The sequence below is a fragment of the Thermobia domestica genome, chromosome 1, assembly GCF_964235325.1.
Source record: "Thermobia domestica chromosome 1, izTheDome1.hap1.1, whole genome shotgun sequence".
Taxonomy (NCBI): Eukaryota; Metazoa; Arthropoda; class Insecta; order Zygentoma; family Lepismatidae; genus Thermobia; species Thermobia domestica.
This window is the reverse complement of record NC_137454.1, coordinates 82,329,097-82,350,532: the sequence shown is the minus strand read 5'-3', so window position 1 is coordinate 82,350,532 and position 21,436 is coordinate 82,329,097. Positions and strand designations below refer to the sequence as shown.

Here is a 21,436-nt window from a genome sequence, read left to right as displayed (position 1 = left end):
ACCATAGAGCGACATAAGCCTCGCAATGCCACTTCGCTCTGTTAGGACACAAAGTGTCATTAAAGAAGATTCTTGTGAAGACAAGAATCACTCGAAATCCGGTCTGTAAGCAGAAACTCACGGCCCTGCAAAATGACCATGTTGCGATCATCAATGAAGACTTAGGACTGCATGACTATCGCAGAACAGGCTATCGGGTAAATCAGCGCTTGATGAGAATGCGTTGTGACAGATCGAAGTTGCTCCTGTAGCAATACGCAGGAAACAAACATTGATAAATTTTGTTCACAGATAAGAAAATTTTCACATTTGAAGAACACTTCAACAAACAGAAGTGATACAGTGTATGCTACAACCAGTGCTGCAGCATGTGAACAAGTTCCCCAAGTCTAATGATGCCATCATCACGTATCAGTGATGGTTTGGCTGGGTGTCGAACCTACGTTCCACTGACGTCCATTTTTACCCCTCTCCCCCCACAAAAAAGTGTGAAAACGGAGACCAAAGTGTGTTAGAGGACATTCTCGACAAAGTGGTGAAACCCCGTGGCACCACTATGTTCAAAAATAAGCCTTGGATGTTCCAACAGGACTCAGCACCAGTTCATAGTTGAAGACTACGAAGGAGAGGAAAACTGCATTCATCACTACCAACAAATGGTCCTCGTCCAGTGTACACTTAAATTCTCTTGACTACAAGATCTGGTCCTATTTAGAAAAGGTTTATGTTCAACTTCACATGACTGTGGACCGCTTGCAATCTGCTAAAGTAAAAGCAGTGGCAGACATAGACATGAAGGTGGTGTGATACATTTTATGACTGGCGCGTCGTTTACGAGTCTGATCCAGGCACATGAACGACATTTTAAATAGTTACTGTACCCATTCATTTGTTACTTACCTTCGTATATATTGCATTACACATTTCTTTCTTTCCACATTTCGTTTAATTTTTATGGTCTGCTAACCTCGAAACAGAACTTGTTGATTAGTTGATTGATATATTAGGGTTTAATGGGGATGTTTTGACCAGACTGTATACCATTACAATTATACAAATTTAATAATTTCTTTGCAAGCACACTAAAGACGAAAATCTTACCATTGTACAACGCTGAATTTACGACGCCCCCAACTACCGCAACTCCAAGGCCAATTTGACCAATTCTATTAAATAACTGCGCCGCCATTTCTTTACACGTAAGGCTGAAAGTAGAAACATAAAGTTACTTGTTAACAAATCAGTAAACTTCGTATCAGTACAAAAGAAAATATAAAAAGTGTTTTAAGCATAGAATAGAAAAATAAGTTAAATTCTTCATTAAGTTCCAAAGCCAATCGCACAGTTAATCTTAACAAAAAACATAATAGTAATAATAATAAAGCTAACTGAACATCTGTCAGCATGTTTATTTCAAAAAATTAAGCTGTAAATAGTATTTCCAACAATGCACAACTTGACACCATCTATTTAGATTTATCTAATGCTTTCGATTCCACTATCCATTCTTATCTAATTTCACAAAATCTCCAATAAATTCAGTGTTTATAGACCACTCTTATCTTTGTTGAATAGCTACTTACAAGGTCGCACTCAGACAGTCGCAGCACAGGGAAATGTACTTGGACCACTCCTATTCATATCGTACATGAATGATTTGACTACAGAGGTTGTTCAGTCTACATTTGGCCAATTTCGACTTACCTAAAAAATTTAGAAGAATCCATGGCGCCAGGGCCATAAGTGCTCGATGTGTTTCCGTTGGTTCCTAACAATAGCCCGACAGCGTAATTTCCACTGTAATAGGCTTCTCTGAAGAACTGAGACGGGAATCTTGTCCCATTCCCTTTGTACAGCTTTCCAAAGTCTTTCCCAGTTGACACACGCCGTTTTCCCAAAGCAGGCTTCAGCAATCCAAATCCACAATAGTCCATAAGACTTGCATCTGGAGATTTAACAGGTACCTCATTGAAAGGTATCACCTGTATACCATTTGCCTCCTCCATCTCCCTTTAGAATGCGAGGGAAGATCGTGAGGTATGTGATGAGGCCTTGTCCATGTGAATGCGCACCAGATTGGCGTCATTTCCGTACATTGTTGGAATCTCATGCTCGTAGATCGGCCGTATGATCTGTTCCTGAAAATACTGCGAATTTATTTTGCAGTTCTTCGCCACCCTACGAATCTTCAGTTTACCTTGGTAACAGTAGCCAGTAACGATCATGAACCCTTTTGGGAAGGATTCTTTACAGACACGGACCCACTTTCTTAAGTTTTTGGCACCTTTCTCTTGGTATTTGATGGCTCTCGGTTTGCCGCAGTCGGAAAGGTAAATCCATGCTTCATTGAGCGTTACGATGTAAAGTAAATCCACCTTTGTTTTGCCAGATGCCGTTCGTACAGCTTCCGGGCGTTACACTTTCACTTTCGTTCCTTTTGGTGGGCATCCGTGAGAAGATGGCCGCGAGCTTTCATGACTTTTTCCAGCTTGACTTAATGGTGTAACGTCCGGCTCACAGTCTCCAAAGACACGTCAAGCCGATTAGCCATACATCTTTGTGTTGGCGAATTTTCTTGCATTGCCATTTGCGAAGTTTCCTCTGCATGGTGGAGGTGGAGTTGGTGCATTCCCGCTTCCTAGGCAACCTCGTTGGTGATCCAAATGGTGGAGCTTCGTTGCCCTTGTACTTTTTAATAACATTTTTATTCCACTTAAACTGATGTTGCAACCATTCTTCTTGCACTGTTTTCTAATGACAGAAACACTAAAGTGGGCGTCATAAACAGCCGCAACATAGCCTACCCAAAACCGGCTTAGTTTGGGCGGTATTTTGGTCACAGAGCGGAAACACACACACTTCGAAACAAATTTAACACAACACTTACAACAATGGTCCTGTTTTGTGCGTAATTGTCGTCCGCGCGGAAAAACAACTCCGTTCCCAGGAAGTCACTGCACAACAGTGCAGGATGCCACGAGCCAGGTCGGGTGAGTAAATTCTGCCCGGGAGGGGGAAGGAACGAAATCGGCCAAACGTAGGCTGAACAACCTCTGTAGTTGGTTCAACTCAAATTCCAGCAGACTCTTATTATTTGCAGATGACTGCAAAATCTTCTGAGAAGTGGACAGTATAGAAGACTCTGAGCTACTTCAAAACAACATAGATAATCTTTCCTCCTAAAAGTTAATCTCGATAAGAGTAAATTCATGACATTTTCCCTAAAGAAAAATATTGTACACACTTCATACAACATAAATGGTTTGCCCATTACAAGAGTCAATAGTCATAAGGATGTGAACATGTAAACGCTATCACTAAGCACTCGATGCGTCTTCTAGGACTTCTGTACAGATTAACAGAAAAACGGAACATCTCTTCCTTACAGCAACTTTTTACAAGACAATAATTTCTCCTGATTGGAATATTGTTCACCTATCTGGACAAAGGCAGAACTTATCCCGGCTTACGAGTGTTTTAAACTTCTTCCTTGCAACAGTACCCCTTAGAATACCTCGCACACGTGTGATGACATAACAAACTTTTACAAACACTAAATATTCAACTACATGACACTCATCATAAAGTTAGTGACCTCAAATAGCTGTATAAATTCACACATGGTCAAACTCAGTTCCGAAACGCTATTCTCAGAATTACATTTCCGAATTCCCTTTAGACATCCACGCAACACATATCTTTTTAATACAGTACGATCTAGACTTTCAATAGTTCAATGTTCTCTGTTCTATAGGCTTCCTAAACTATACAACGAAACGTCAATATTCCCATAGATTTATTTAATTCTGAAGCTGCTTAGAACCCTGCACTACGTCATTTTTGTAGATAAATAAATAAATAAAAATATACGAGAATCATTTCAAGTTATATTATTGGAGGATTCTGAACATATAACCATTAACTACACGCATATTCATCTCCAGTATTAGTACTGAAACTGTTCTTTCTCATCTTAAAAAGAGCCATTCCATGTGAAATCAACCGAATTTTTTTGGGGGGAAAAAACCTCGCCGTCTCAGAATTTGATGAAACCTGAAGTACAAGTAGACTCCTCTGAGAGAATCACGTACCAAATTTTAGCCCTGTACTCCGTGTTGTTTCAGAGTACAGGATGGTAAAAAAAAAAAAAAAAAAGGACAAATTTGATGTTTTTTGTGGAACCTTGTTAGCTTCAATTGGTCATATCTCCCGTAAATATTGAACTAGACAGAAAAATAATATACCATTTTGAAGAGGAAGAATAGGCTACAAGATAAGTCAGAAATATTTATCTGAAAATCAAATATCACTTTTCGGGAAATCCCGGAAAAAAAATTGTCTCTGATACCTCAGAAAGTGTCCATTTGATTTCCTTGAAATTGGGTACCAAGGTTTCCCCATATGTCCGGCATAAGTGTACCAAATGTCAACTTGGTCCTGGGCCTGGAATCTACAATGATTTTCGTGTGACCATGTCGGGAGAGACACCCGGGGTGTCAATGTGGCAACTTGCCAATTTGTCAGAACTATTGAAGTAAGGTATAACTGACCAAGCAGTAATGTTTTTCTGATGCAATCAGTAATTCGGTAATCCTGTGGGGAATATTTGGAACATTCCATTATCAATCGTAGTACATTGCACCGACCTAAATATGTGAATATTCTGGAAGGTTCTCGAATCATCTGCACATTCTAGAAAGTTTCAGAATCGTCCGGAATATTCTGGAAGGTTCTTGAATCATCTGGAACATTCTAGATAGTTCTCGAACCGTCTGAAACATTCTGGAAGGTTCGTTACCTATATAAATGCAGAGGACATTGACACTGCACGCCTGTAAGCTCTTAGCTTTAGACTGGACAAGTCTAGCTGCAAGTGACTATATAGTGTTCAAGCATAGCTAGTGTGACTACAGTGACTATACAGTAGATTTCCGAGTATCAATAGTGGATACTCCCGTGATCCATGTGCAGCATTACCTGTAACTATGTGCATTCAAAAGCTGTATTTTCTGAGACCTCATGGACCAGCACCTTCCTTTGTATATCCAGATATACTAGATGTGCTCTCACTGCCTGCCTGTGATATTATCTCTCTTGTTGATCCCATTACTGCACGCTCAGCCGTACATATACGCTCAGCAATAAAGAGATGGAAGAAGCCACTAGACTGCTTCCAACACAAGCACCAATGACAATTTATCACTTTCACCAGGTTAGTAATAGCTAAATATTTCTTACACCTTACTTCACCAGTATTGACAAATTGGCAAGTTGCCACATTGGCACCCCAGATGTCTCTGCCGACACGGTCACACGAAAATCATTGTAGATTCCAGGCCCATTCTTGGCCCAAGTTGACATTTGGTACACTTAGGCCGGATATATGGAGCTACCTTGGTACCCAATCTCAAGGAAATCAAATGGACACTCTGAGATATCAGTGATAAATTTTTTCCGGGATTTCCCAAAAAATGATATTTGATTTTCAAATAAATGTTAATGGCATATCTTGTAGCCTATTCTTTCCTCTTCAAAATGGTATATTATTTTTCTCTCTAGTTCAATATTTACGGGAGATATGATTAATTGAAACTAACAAGATTCAACAAAAACATCAAATTTGCGAAATAATTTAAGTAAAAGGCTAATAGTCACCGCAAGAAACAAACCTCATCACTAGGAAGTATTTTCGAAGAATATCGTCTTCATCGTTAGCCTAGGCACACTTTAAAAAGGATTTAAACCATAAAAACTCCGAAATTCCTCCTAAACCTACAGAAAAATACATTACAAATTTTAAATCATTTTTTACTGATCCCCAACAAAATACTGGCGTCTACAGGGTTAAATGTCAATGTGACCAAACATATATAGGCAAAAAAAAAAAAGGAATATTTATACCAGAATTGCTGAGCACATTCGCACGTCCCAATTTCTTAGCTTACAACAGTTATCTGGATTGGCATTACATTTCAAAGAAAATAACCACAACATTGTTAATTCATGTTTGATCGAAAAAGCAAAAACTGCAACTGAACGGAAAATTAAAGCTTATTACATTCATAAGGAGAAACCGGCACTCAATTCAGATAAAGGTGACATAAATGCTATTTGGAGCAATGTTTTTGCTATTCATTTTCGCCGTCTGGAAGATAATGTAAAAAGAAAAAAACAGTAAATAGCGAACAGTGACAAGTGAATTACTATTAACATATGTCTAATTATAGTGACAAGATGATTTTTACTTCGTATATTTTTAAAATTCTTTTTATGGTTTAAATCCTTTTTGAATTGTGCCTAGGCTGACAATGAAGACGATATTCTTCGAAAGTACTTCCTAGTGATGAGGTTTGTTTCTTGCGGTGACTATTAGCCTTTTACTTACATTATTTCTAATCATTATCACCGCTCGCAATATAATGATAATCAAATCTGTGAATTTTTTACCACCCTGTACTCTGAAACTGCAGGGGTAACAGGGTTACAATTTGGTGCATGATCATCCCTCATAGGAGTCTACATGTACACCAAGCTTCATCTAAATCTAACACCATGAGATTTTGGGCTTGGTTGATTTCACATGAAATGGCCCGAAAGTCAATTACAAAGGCCTAATTAAAAGAATCTCGTAGGCGTGCCTCAAAAATTCAATATTTACATCTGGTGACCAGTGTGATTTACAAGTGACCATAGAAGAATGATAATTACCAATAACTGACGATGTAATAATGGATGAAGGCAACAAAACGTGGGTTAGTCCCCGAAATCCGGTCTACAAACTGTTTGAACTATCACGATACGTATTTAAACTTCGGAACATGCACTACAAATCTTCATTCAGACTACTGAAATACACATTTTTCAACGGAATTATTCAAATAAAACCGACCAACCTATTAAGAGAACCGATTATAAATGAACGTGACGAATTACACCATTTGGCGAATTATATAGGAAAATACAACTCGAGAAACACGTTTGTTTTAAAAACAGTTAAAATTTGTACGTTAAATTATCAGCTTTTTGTGAAACAGGATTTATATCCAACGGTAACTCCGAAAGAGTTGCACGTGCAGATTTAAAATAGTTCGTCATTAAAATGACAATTTTACTGTTAAAATGAGTTAGTGTATATCAAAAAGAACTGTAGCCTATTGGATAATTTCCACCAGCAGAGAACAATGTAGGAAAGCTGTATTTTATGTTTATACGAGCAGGGTTACCAGTGTCTTTACAACAATGTATCTTTGTCGAGACACTTATTTCCTGTATGTCACACGTTAAAACATTCCGTATATCACATTAAGGTCTTATATATACACAATAAACGAGCACGATCGAACTACTGCTTGTAGTTCCGAGCTAGTACAGACTGATGCGTGTTTTTCGTATAATATATTTTACACATACACTCTGCCTCCCACGGGTCCAATAGCTTCGCCTTACCTTTCGGAAACAGATACAATTCTTATTTTGACCACCTAGCACAGGTTGCTCCTTGTTTCTTGCATGATCAGTCGTTTTTATGGCAGATTAGTTTAAACACATATTATTAATCTGAAATTATTTGGACATACACCACGAAAATATGGGCAGATGCATTAAGTATTTACGAAATAAATTCACCAATTAGGTCTACAGCATGAAAAAAGTTTCTAAAAAATCCCTTGCACTAGTATGTCAACATGCCAAAGCACAATTTAATGAATTCTTTTAGTTCGCTTACCGAAAGAGGTACTTCTCTCAGATACAAAATCCACGTATGCCGAGCAGCGGTACGGATTTCACTTTCAAGTAATACTTCCTCTCTCATATAGCCGTCGTTATGAAGAGGGACGGAGAACTACAAGCAATCAACCACATAAACTTTACCTATTTGCAAGTGATAGGTACGCATTTTGTGTGTGTGTGTTTTTCCTGTGCAAAGGGAGAAATACAAGCAAGAAATTGTCGTACTATCTTATTTTAGTGGTACATACGTAACTTTCTTATTCCTGCATTTCGTTCACCACGAAATTGTTCCTTAGCGGACGAGTTGCATTCAGGAGGGCTTATAGGAGGGCTTCAGCGTGCAAAACATACTCCAATACAATAAACGGGTATGATTTAGTTTCTAACCCAAATCACCTGATAGTGACTCTGGCTCAAGTATCGGTTACGGATTCATCGATTGGGGGTGTGGACTTGCATTACTCTGTCCAGATTCACTTCAAGAAGACTTTATGTGTATGCACGTGATAAAAGGTATTGTGCAAACGACACTAACCTACTTGTGCTAAGTGGCCACTAAAAAGCCGAGTCAGGGCAGGACCTCAACAGGGGATGCCTGAACGGCAGCGAGGAGTTGAGTCCGTAAGGTAAAAGGCGCGTCAGCGCCGGTGGGTATACACATAAACGAGGATAGCGCAAAACATAGTATATGGCACAAAATACTATCTTAAGTCTGGATTTGGAGGAAATACTAAATGTCATCCCAATAAACAAGCAGCAACCTGTGTTCAATGGTAACTAAAAGGAAGAAGTGTAACTGATGGAGTTACGATAGTGCAAAGCCGATGAGTCCACAAAATGGCGCGTCCGCAGAGCAGATGCGTCAGCGAAGGCACACATGAGCGCAATCGAATAGTGTGTAAAACGTTAACCAACCTCTGCTAGGTGGCCACTAAAAGCATTAACCCTTTGACTACTAACTTTTCAAATGTGAATATTCTTTTGTATGTACAGTGGGCCAGAAAAATTCTTGATGTTCACTCCGTGAGTTAGGCACCCCAACTAACGCCCGCTCCAAGATTAATTACGCCTGGTGAAGTAGCTAGAACAGCAGAATCAAGCTGCCACACCTGTTAAAAGGAGAAATCGTAAAGTGTGTTTATGTACAGGAGTGAGGAGAAACGCTGGCATACGAAATGAGAGAAGGGAGCTTTTGAATACTTGTACTCACAGTAAACAGCATAATACCGGAAAAAAAGAAACGTACACCAGAGGCGCCGATGAGAAGGTAACAGTCAGGGGACTTAAATAATCTTATAATTAACTCAAGTGAGGGATTATATAAACAAGTTAACTTACCTCAAATGACTATACATATATGCGTATCAAATAATATACGGATAGATTATGAGGTATAAGTATAGGTTATTCTTTTAAGTAAACACAAAGCCTTACGCTGAGTTTTGAAACTATTAACAGTAGTCCTACTTGCAAATCAATTAAAGTATGAATGGATCATTCAGGGAAAGAACCCTGCCCCCAATGAAAATTTTGGGTGTCTAACAGGGCCTGAGGTCCTAGGTTCCGGCGCTACTATTGATACCTAATATTACTTTGAAAGAAGAACTTGTCAGATTTCATTATTCGTTACATGATTTTTGAAACTGCTAAATATTGGTATGCAGTAATTTATTTGTAAATATTAAAAATGAAAAATTCGATAAGACTCAAACGAGATGGATAACATATCCGTACGAAGCGTATTTCCCCTTAGGTTGTAAATATAACTGAAGGTTCTTGATTTGAATAATATTTCTGAAAATTTACATATTGAGACAAAATGAGAAAAGGGAAGAATATAGTGTCAATAAACAACAATTTAAAAATGCAGGAAATTAACGGTTAATATTAAATATAGAACCATTAACAGAATTAACTTGTAACTCATATTCTCAATTCATTTTTCTTCCTTTATTTTCAGGCGAGAGAGAGACTCGAACTCGGATCACCAGTTTAGCAAACCACAATGCTAACCACTCACCTAAAGCGTTACTTATTTGGGCTCGATTAAATAAAGAGCCTTTTCTGTTCGCTCAAAACAGTAGCTTGTTAATACTCAAATTCAAAATACAGGAATATGTAATTGAGAACTCGCAGGGTATTCACTAAATTATTAACATTTCAGAATTTTTAAAAACAAAATACAAAACTTCTTTATTTTTGAATGAAATACGGGGCGTATATTATACTCGTAAACAAACTAAAGACGAATCATTTACTGCGTAATAATTGTGGTTCAGTGGTCAAGGCGCTTGACCAATAATCTGAAGGTAAGAAGTCGGATCCACGAACGACCAGTACATTTTTCTTTTACTTTAGAATTTTCGGTGGCGATTGATCAGCGATGACACATGTTTTATTATCTTCAGATATTTCAATACTTGAACTATCAAATCTCTAGGAATAACAATAGTAATAATAATTGTGTAAACGTCTCATTGTGTGGTAAACTAGCCTTCTAATGGGAGACTGCAACAACTCATGGAATTCATCGAATCAATGCAGAACGCTGCCTTTCCCTGATATTGTGACTGTTTAGGACCGTCGCGAAACAATGTAGCAAACCGCGCAAAGGAAAATAAACATCCGTAAGAAATGTTTCGGATAGTGTTGTTTAAAGAAACGTGGGCCGAAATGTCCTTTCTTTACACGAAACAGCAAGAAAATTGAACAACAAAGTACAAAACATTGTCCAGGAGTGGGTTTCAATCCCAGGTAGGTCGTGCTTTTGATCACCAATTCAAGATGGTATCTCCTACACTCCGAAGTGAACTGCCGAATTGTTGTTCCATACGAGATAGTCCTTTGTAGTTTATGTAGTCTCCAAACGAGCACTCGTATCGTGGGTAGCAACTGGTTTTCACTGTCCCAAACGGAATCCCAATATCCTCGAAAGGCATAATCTGTCAAGGCGGATGCGCTTTCATGCACAGACACTGTTGCAGTTACTTGTCGCGTACCATTGTCGTGGGGTCTTGCCCTATTATTCTGTCCTTCGAATACACGTTTGTTTTGCCCGAGTCTTCTACACTTCGTCCCGTCCATACCATTACACATATGTTTTTCGCGGTTACATCATTGGTCTCCCTTTTGCATTTTACCTTACATTGATATATCACACACCCCACTTCTCATTTCAATACCTTACGCTATATCCAAGATCGCGGCTCTCAAGACGGCCGCCAAGTCATCGTTATAGCATATCAAATATTTTGATCTCATCCTGGTGCTGCCCATCCTTTTCGATTTCGAAATAAACGGGTATCTTGCGACGTTTACCTTATATCAAATTGTCGCGTGGTGTGTTATATTGCTGAGCATATCTCCGGTGTTTCTGGATGGGGGCAGCTCCAATTTAACATATTTTCTTCTTTTCTATTATGTGTCCTCTGGGAGAAGTTTGAGTCGGATCTGATCCTGCCTTGTTCTGTATGTTGCTGTTAGTAATACTTGTTTTACAGTTATTCTCAGTAACCTTGAACGACAGGAACACGAACACAGATACCCCTCGAGGACATACAATTTCAAAGGATCACCCACCGGGAATTGAACACGGGACCGCGACCACTGAACTATCTGAGGTAGTGATGACGTGGGTCAATGAACAATTTGACCCACCACCCATCGTGACGCACGACCCACCATGACCCACTCTGACCCACCACCCACCGAAACACATCATCATCAACTCTGACACGTGATCCACGGCCTCTTCTTTACTGACTAAAGAGTTTACACTTGTAATAAAAACATGTTGTAAAATTCTAACTAATCAGAGTTTGAACTGAGTTATTTTTACAAACCAACCCACTATCAATTTTGCATATATAGAAAGTGCCACCCCCATCATAAAGAAGAATTTTAACAAGATGCTATGTGACGTTCTGTTCATTTTCAATAAAAAATTAATATATTGAATTTCAGCTCTGTAAGTCACGGCTTGGGAGATACTCATTTTTTTTTCCGCAAAAATTCGGATCCCCATTACCCCTTAAGATATTATTATAATGAAAGTGATATAATAACATCCCACTTTGGATTAAGCCCTAACTATATACCAAAAGTCATTTCATTTGACTTTGCAATTTGGCCGTGACGATCAGGCACACATAGTTACATCCATTTTTTTTATATAATAATATATATATATTTTAGTATTCAAAATGTATTTTATTCAGTAGTTAGTTCCTCTAAAACCTAATAGGTTGTGTGTCTTGAAACAGGCACGTAGCCAGGATTTCGTAACTGGGAGGGAAGGGGGGGGGGGTGCGTGACATGAAATTCTGAAGGACTAGGAGCTCGATGAATCTAAACTACTTTACTATCAACATACATTGGTTTGTTAGGACAATAAAATGAGGATATGTTAGTAAGTATTTTAATTACAAACTACACGAAGAAATCTCGAGTAAAATAATAAAAAAAAGTATTGAAAAAGATTTTACAATATTTTTCGTCCTTCCTCTGTTCATTCAATTATAACAATTTTCCTTTCATTAAGGCCTCAACTATTATAAAAACTATATATTCACTATTATAAAAAGTATATACTCAATAATACCTTGCAAAAATTTTACACTATCTGTGTTCCTTTCTCTGTTGAATCAAATGTAAACAGAAATTCCTTCCCTCATAAATTTTTGTTTTTATTATTCCGTCAACTACTGTCTGTTCCAAATGACAGGTTAAAGGAGCAGTAGAAAATTGATTATGAAATAACATGTTTGATACTGCAATGATGCGATGAAAAATGATGATAAAAAATGTCCAAGCTGTTAGACGAAGGCACTAAGCTTTCGGAAGCTTGAAATCTCCCTGACTAGTAGCAGAAATTCTGAGAATTCCGTAACTTTTCTAGAAATCTCAAATTATTTGACTTCTCCAGGATATCTCGCTCACCTCACCACCATGTATTGCAAGTAATACAAATCTCCTCATAAGAAAGAGTAACCAAAAGCTTCTTGTAGTTTTTTATTTTTTTTTTTTTTAATTTTTAACGCTGACTTTTTTTTCTCAGTTTATTTTGTTCCATCCTTCCTTAATTTTGTCATTTCTAATCTCGAAGGGAGGGAAGGGGGGGTCCGGTGCCTGCTTGAAAGCCAAGTAGTAGTATAAGTCCTATTGCTATTATTGCAATTACAAATATCAATATTCAAAAGATGCCTACATTTTTTTTTTTAAACTTAGGGATACTCATCTGAAGTAAGTAAACAGAATCAAATGAAAAAGGAATGTAATGGAGGCCTTGAAAGTAAAACGTAGACAAAATTAACCAGTGTTCAGAAGGATATTTTTAAATCATGCTCTACCCTACTCATAGGAGCTAAATACGCGGTTCTGGTTAGTTATCCGTTTCTCGCCACGTAGCAGAAATCCAGGCGCTGTTTCTGGCGGTCTTCGTGGTCGAGTGTACTAGCGCAATGGGCTATTAATTATAATTGCTTTCGGGGAAGGTTCAAACCCGGACCAAGGAATTTTTTTTTTATTTTACATTTTATTTTTTAAATTTTCATAACACTTTTTTCATTAAAATTATATGAGTAATACTCAAAAAAGTGATTTACTTACGTTACGGTGCAGTTTCGCTACACGAATCCATGATATAGGCAGTAGTAGTAGTTGTAGTAGTGGTAGTAGGAACGGGTTAGAAGCCCCGCAGGGCTCGTTTTGTTCCACCTTGACTGCCACGATATAAATTTAACCTCAGCTGCTTCTTCAATTTTCTTCAATTCCAACAAACTGACAATTTTCTTCTATTACTATAATACACAATACCTACACCAGAAGGTTTGGACAATCGCAAACTGCAAAAAATCAGAAACGTGTATTTAGTTTCTATGCGCAAAAGGAAACGAATATATATATTTTTTTCGTTTTCCGCGGAAAAACTGTTTTAGAGTGCAAAAGCCCCCACCAAACTTCCTGAAAATTGATGCCCTAAAGACAAGAAGAGGCGCACTGAAGTGAATGTAATTGTGCACAGATACTGTATACGTAAGATGTGGGAATATGTTTCGTATTTTCCTCAAAAACAAAGTTGGGTGGGGCACAAACTCTTCCAAAACCTTTGAGTACGAATGATCAAAAGTGCTAATAACTATACGTCAGAAGTGACTAAAGGATATGGAGAATTGCAACGAAACTTTTGTAGGGACAATGCGCAAAACGTAAGCGAACATGTGTTTTTATTTTGTGTGGAGAAGCAGTGTTGGGGCCAAGACCTCCTCCGAAAAAAGTAAATATAATCGTAGAAGTACAGGAAGGAGTGAATCGAAGCGAATGAAATTGTGTGTAGATATTGTATATGTAAAATAAGGCTATTCGTGTTCCTTAATTGTCCCCTTCCGATTTGCTTCAAATTTGGCACACCAAGAATAAACAGAAATCGACACGTGTTTTTGTTTATGCGGAGAAATATTGTAAGGGTTAAAGGTGCCCCCTGAAATACTATAAAATACGCCATAGGTAGGAAACAGCTAGTGTTAAAATAGTGAACTTTTACCAATAGATAGATGACCTAAAAGTTAGTATTAATACAGTGAATTTCGTGTGTGCCCTGCTTCTACCCTTAAAAGTTCAAGTTCAAAAACTGAACATTGCGCACTCTAGCATGGTACAAACAGATAGACAAACGAGCAATTAGTACATAAAGAAAAACACGTGTTGATTCATTTTCTGTTTACTTTTGATGTGCCAAGTTTGAAGCAAATCGGATGGGGACAATTGGGAAACACGAATTGCATTGATTTTACATATACAATATTTACACACAATTTCATTCGCTTCGATCTCTCCTTTCTGCACTTCTACGATAATACTTGCTCTTTTCGGACGAGGCCTTGGCCCCAACACTGCTTCTCCACACAAACTAAAAATGCATGTTCGCTTACTTTTTGCATATTGCCCCTATAAAAGTTTCGTTGCAATTCTCCATATCCTTTAGACACTTCTGACGTATACTTATTAGCCCTCTTGCTAATTCGTAATCTAAGGTTTGGAAGGGTTTGCGCCCCACCCAACTATTTTTTTTAAAGGAAAATACGAAACACATATTCCCTCATTTTACGTATACAATATCTGTGCACAATTATATTCACTTCAGTCTATTCTTCTTGCCTTTAGGGCGTCAACTTTCACAATTTTTGGTGGGGGTTTTTGCACTCTAAAATAGTTTTTCTGCAGAAAATGGGAAAAGAAACAAGTATTGGTTTCCTGTTTGCGTATTGGCTCTACACAAAGTTTCGCTGCAATTCTTCATGACCTTTAGGCACTTCTCACATACTTTTATTAGCAATTTTGACCCACATCATCACTGCCTCAGATAGTTCAGTGGTCGCGGTCCCGTGTTCGATTCCCGGTGGGTGATCCTTTCAATTTGTATATCCTCGATGTATCTGTGTTCGTGTCGCTGTCGTTCAAGATTACTGAGAATAACTGTAAAATAAGTATTACTAAGAGACAAGTTACGAAGATACTTTCGGTGAATCAGAAAGAAAATGGTCTGAAGCATCAGATTCGTCAAGGGGTCGAATTACTCTTAAAACCAGTTTCTCCTTCATGTCCTTGCGTGTTTGTACGTCTATTTTTGTTTTCTAATTTAAATTTAAAGTCTCTCGAATAAAGCATTTTATCATGACCGAAATCAGTGTGTTTCGTCGTTATCGTAAACGTGTGTAATTTGCTACATACACGAATGTTTTTTGACTCTTACTTAGCAGAGCAGTCCTAGCGTAGTGGCGTGAGCATGTTTCATAATGCAGGAGTCCCGGGTTCGATACCCGTGCGGTAAGTTGTTTTTACCAAACTACAATATTCATACTTCTGATGTGTAATAAAATGAAAAATACTCAATTTCTTTCGGTCTCACAAGTTAGAGTGGAAACAGCTTTCTTTGCAGAGGAAATACTGTACTAGCAATATGACGTCACATGTCTGTCTACAACCTTGATTCGTACTGTAGGAGAACGTAACGTGGTTAGCAAACAATTCATGAATACAAAAGGATCATGCTTAGGGCCTAGTATGGGTCATAAATGTGTCTGAAACGATATTGGTTCCTAGAAATTATTCCGAACGTCTTCCACTATTACTCCTACTGCTAGAAATAATAATATTTTCGTTCGCCATTTCCAACACCTTCCATATATGCGTTCAACCAAAATTGGTAAATACGAACTATTCTTTTTTATATTGGTATGTATATTTTGTTAAAATATCAATATAACGCACACATAATCCAAAGTCTTTTATCCAAAGAAAGCGTCTTACTATGTATCGTGATGAAGACAAATCCTACTTAGTTTCTGTTTAAGCATCCAAAGTTTCGATATTAATATTGCCCAGGAGGTGACACCTTTCTGCTCCCTCGTTTCCTTTCGACACAAATCATTCGAAAGTATCTCTTATCCTTTCTTTTTCTCTTCCTATCAACTTCAGTATGCTTATTTACATTGCAATAAGGACGTAATTTTGAGGTCGTAAATTTTCAGTAATAATAATAATGATATTATTAATAATAATAATAAACATTTTTAAAGTCGCCCTAAAATTAGACAAAACTTACAGGTAAGTCGGAATTTTGGAAGATTTTCGGGACCTCCAGGATATACCTGTGCACCTACGAAAATTTTAAACGAAAGCGTTCCACTATAGTTTCATGAAGGAAAATAACCGAAATAAAAATAACTGAATATCACTGAGTAGTAATGCATATAATAAACTAAATTTTAGCATATCCAGAAGGAATTATAAAAGTTTTGCAACAAAAATACCTACACAGAACATAATAAGTTCTATGAGCTCCGCAATACAAAGTAATAAAATAGCGTATAAGATTCAGCCTAGAAAGCAATTGTTATTTAAAGAATGGACATGCACTCTTTCAAGAATCGAGATAAAACGAGAAATGTTTACGATACTTTTCGTCTCGTGTCAATTCTCATCTCCAAAGCAAGACGATAATTTGAGTTAACCTTGTTCGTCTCGAATGTAAAATGTTAATTCTCGTCTCAATTTTCTTTTTGTTTTTGAAATGAGATTAGAAATTCCTGTTTTCGTGGGCAACACTACACAAAACCGAAATATTCTTGCCAAATATCACGTTTCTGGTTGTAATGTTATGCCGTGAGTGATAATAAGCTCGAACTTTTAATCTTCAATGAGATAATAATAATAATTATTATTATTACTGTTGTTATTCCTAGAGATTTGATAGTTCAAGTATTGAAACATCCGAGTATTCAAATATCTGAAGATAAAAGAACATGTGTCATCGTTGATCAATCGCCACCGAAAATTCTAAAGTAAAAAAATGTACTGGTCGTTCGTGGATCCGAGTTGATTACCTTCAGATTATTGGTGAAGTGCCACTGAACTACAATTACTATGCAGTAATTGATTCGTCTTTAGTTTGTTTACGAGTATAATATACGCGCCGTATTTCATTCAAAAATAAGGGAGTTTTATATTTTGTTTTTTTAAAAATCTGAAACGATAATAATTTAGTGAATACAGTGATATAATACCCTCCGAGTTCTCAATTACATATTCCTGTGTTTTGAATTTGACTGAATTTGAATTTTGAATAAGCCACTGTTTTGAGCGAACAGAAAAGGTTCTTTATTTAATCGCGCCCAAATAAGTAACGCTTTAGATGAGTTGTTAGCATTGAGGTTTTCTAAACCGGTGATCCGAGTTCGAGTCTCCCCATCGCCATTTACAACTTTTTAAAGATAATCTCCAGTGGAGAAATTCAGTGATGACGTAATCCTGAAAATAAAGGAAGAAAAATGAATGGAGAACACGAGTTAATTCTGTTAATGGTTCTATATTTGATATTAACCGTTACTTCGTGCATTTTTAAATTGTTGTTTATTAACACTATATTATCCCTTTTTCTCCTTGTGTCTCAATGTGTAAATTTTCAGAAATATTATTCAAATCAAGAACTCTCAGTTATATTTACAACCTATGGGGAAGTACGCTTAGTACGGATAGGTTTTCCAACTCGTTTGAGTGTTATCGAATTTTGCATTTTTAATATTTACAAATATATTACTGCATACCAATATTTAGCAGCTTCAAAAGTCATTTAACGAATAATGAAATCGGACAAGTTCTCCTTTTGAAGTAATATTACGTATCAATCAGTGGTGCCGGAACCAAAGAGCTCAGGCACAGTTAGACACCCAAAATTGTCATTAGAGGCTGGGTTCTTCCCCTGAATGATTTATTCATACTTTAATTGATTTGCAGGTAGGACTACTGTTAATAGTTTCAAAACTCAGCGCAAGGCTTTGTGTTTACTTAAAAGAATAACCTAATACATATACCGCATAATCTACCCGTATATTATTTGATACGCATATACATATAGTCATTTGAAGTAAGTTAACTTGTTTCTACCCGTATGTTATTTGATACGCATATACATATAGTCATTTGAAGTAAGTTGACTTGTTTACATAATCAATCCCTGAGTTAATTATAAGATTATTTAAGTCCTCTGACTGTTACCTTCTCATCGGCGCCTCCGGTGTCCGTATATTTTTTTCTGGTATTGTGCTGTTTACTGAGACTAGAAATGTCTAAAGACTTCTTTTTGTCATTTCGTCAGCCAGCGTTTCGGTCCACTTCTGCACAAAAATACTCTTTACGATTTGTGCTTTTAACAGGTGGGGACAACTTCACACCGCTGTGCTGGCTACTACCAGGCGTAACTAATCTTGGAGCGGGCGTCAGCTGGTCTGCCTAACCCACGTAGTTTGTATAACAAGAATTACTGTGGCCCACAGTACATGTACGACTCCTTTAATGTGGGATATTCCTGACACCTGTACACAGTTTTGGAAACTGAACACAGTCTCCTAGTCACATCTGAAATTTCAACTATGTTTCAATTATTCGCATTGGACACATGTGTCCCGTTGGTAGTCAAAGGGTTAAGTGAAAACAAGAGTCAGGGCAGGGCGAAATTGGTTGTCTCACACAGGTGTGCGTCAATAGGGAGCAAGTGTATCAGCACAGGTAGGTATGCACATAAACGAACCTAACAAAGATGTCAGATAGTACATCCTTACATATAATTACTGTTGATTTCGTATTCTCAAAATAACATTTTAAATACATCTTACAATACTAGTAAACCCTATAATACCACTGCATCAAAAACATTGTCACTATTCTATTATCATTGTACGCTTTCTTAATATTTGTCTACCAATTATCTTGTAGAATCACAAATTAAGGCTGGAAAATTACGTCCTATGTTTATGCCGTGTAGGCTTAAGAAAACAGTGTTGAGAGCGAATGAAAGGGTTCACTCGAGCAGACGACTCTATCAAAAACAAAATTTATAGGTAAAATACGATGTCAAATACTTTTCGTAAAAGAAGTAGAGTGTGAATATAAGTAGTTTCTGTCATTAGATATCATATTGAAATACATTTTGAATGGGAGTGAACGTATTCTAAGTGCAACTATTTACTGAAGCGGAAGAATACAAGAAAGCGAAGGTGGAAATAAACGCCGGGAATGTTCTGTTCGTGTTAGCAATGACGTTTGCGATGGATGTAATGCTAATATTTGGTTCTATTACACTTAATAGTGCGATAAAGAGCGCAATATTATAAAGTTTTTGCAGCGTCATAGCATGTTGAAACGTAAAATAAACTGTGTAAAGTGTGGAAAAGAAGTAAAAATTCAGAAGAGAGGCATTACATACACTTTTTTTTTTACTGTTATAAAGGTAAGAAAGCAAGCAGTGTAAGACATGTGTATCAGCTGTGAAAGGTAATTTTTTGAAGAATCGAAGTTAACTGTAGTGAAAATATAGGCATTTGTAATACATTGGGGGTTAAATTCCAAAGTTGGGCGTCCGTTTCTAGCGAAATTTTTAAAATTTACAGGAAATATATGGATAATTTGATCGTTTGTGTGCTTGATAATCGAAAAATCTGTTTATTTGTTATATAAGCGGTTATAAACATGGGACTATATGGCGAGCGGAGGGAACTACTTGGCGCAAGGTAACCAAACAGTTGCATTGTGGGAAAGAAACGAGCATTTATGTTACCAATATGGCGAATGTACAAGGGCAATGTCCTAGCAGCAATTTTAACATTTATGAAGGAATACATTGATAACAAGCAAAATCTTTTAAAAGTTTGTGAAGAGCACGGATTAATGAACCTAATAACAAATTGCAGAAAGTGTGGAAAGGAGATAACAATGAAAAAAACTTGATTAAAGCGGACGCCCAACTTTGGAATATATGCCTACATTGGAATATTTTGCCATATACAACATATGAAATATTAGAAAGTGAACTGGATATAACCTCATCAACTGTTAGTGACTGGAGCTCGTATTGCAGGGAAGCGTGTGTGGACTGGACATTTCGAAATTCGCAGATATGTACTTTTCCACTATTCTCGTTTATGCATATGCTCCGTCGCTAACGCGCCTGCTCCCTACGGACGCACCCCCTTCGCTCCGCTCGGGCCATTCTGCTGCGCTCCTGTTCTGACTCGGTTAGATAGCATTCGTGCTCTCAGTGGCAACCTAGCACAAGTTGGTTCGTTTTTTAAATCCATTAGCTCCTCATTTAATAGATCCTCGCAAGAAAAAACTGGAAAATGCAATAGATGTGTGAAAATTTGATAGAGCCGTCTGCTCGAGTAATGCCGAATGAAATACTGGAATGATGAAAGTGGTAGGAAACTACGCAGCAGAAGTGCTCTCTCTACCACTAAGCCACAGTGGACTACCGGTATACAAATAGAGTAGAGCTTTCGTTTTTTGTCAACACGGAAATTTGGACCTACTGTTAACATGGATCCCGAACAGGACCTGAGAAACGATACAGATCACCGTGCATGATCAATCCTAGCAGTACAGGGCGTCCCTATCTAGTTTCCAACAATGCTTGAATTCAGGCCCTCCCGGCAATCACAACTGATTGAATGTGGTAGTGTCTAACATAAAAATGACGATCTCATTGTCTAATTATTACTTTATTGTCCACTAGTTCTGATACACAAAATGTTATTTTTCTGTAATCACGTTCACGTTGTAATTGAAATACCACGAATGCTAATTTAAAAATAGTTGACTCACGTTACGCACATACAATGCAATTCTCATGCAATCCCTTTCGGTATTCTCGGTACCATTAATAGTATTGCTTGGTATGCTTACTATTGAACAAAAAATACACTTCATATGCCCCACACACAAATGTTTGTACACAAGAAAATTTTACGAATTCCAATATCACCTTTATATTTTACTTCCAATCGATATTTTTCCTCTTTTAGCGGCTCCAACACTTCCACATACACATGCACTATGCTCACCCACCAGGGTTGCCAATGAACAATCAACATTTAGTACTAGATTAGAGGGTGGAAAATCACTAAAAATCACTAAATGTTAACACCATATTATATATATATATATATATATATGGAGAGGAAGAGAATCTGAATTACTTTTGTCAAACTATAATGGCTAGATACTATTCCTACTCCCTAGTGTCCCGGAAAATTTCCCGTATCCAGAACAGGACAGTGCGGGGGGGGGGTCGAAAAGATTTCGGGAGAATAATTCAGTGGCGGCTATGAGAGGAGTCACATTGGTAACAATTATAATTTTATTGCTACAAGCT

General features: G+C 37.4%; 1 protein-coding gene across 1 annotated transcript in view; it reads right to left on the bottom strand.

Annotated features, from left to right (window-relative positions):
* Phb1 (prohibitin 1) overlaps positions 1–21,158 on the bottom strand; it is a 45,385-nt gene extending 24,227 nt beyond the window's left edge. The window contains exons 1-2 of the mRNA XM_081759995.1: positions 21,047–21,158; positions 1,102–1,205 (exon numbers count right to left, since the gene is read on the bottom strand). Of these exons, the coding sequence (XP_081616121.1) occupies positions 1,102–1,189 (88 nt within the window). The 5' untranslated portion in view covers positions 1,190–1,205; positions 21,047–21,158. The remainder of the gene's footprint in view (positions 1–1,101; positions 1,206–21,046) is intronic.
* Between the last annotated feature and the right edge of the window lie 278 nt (positions 21,159–21,436).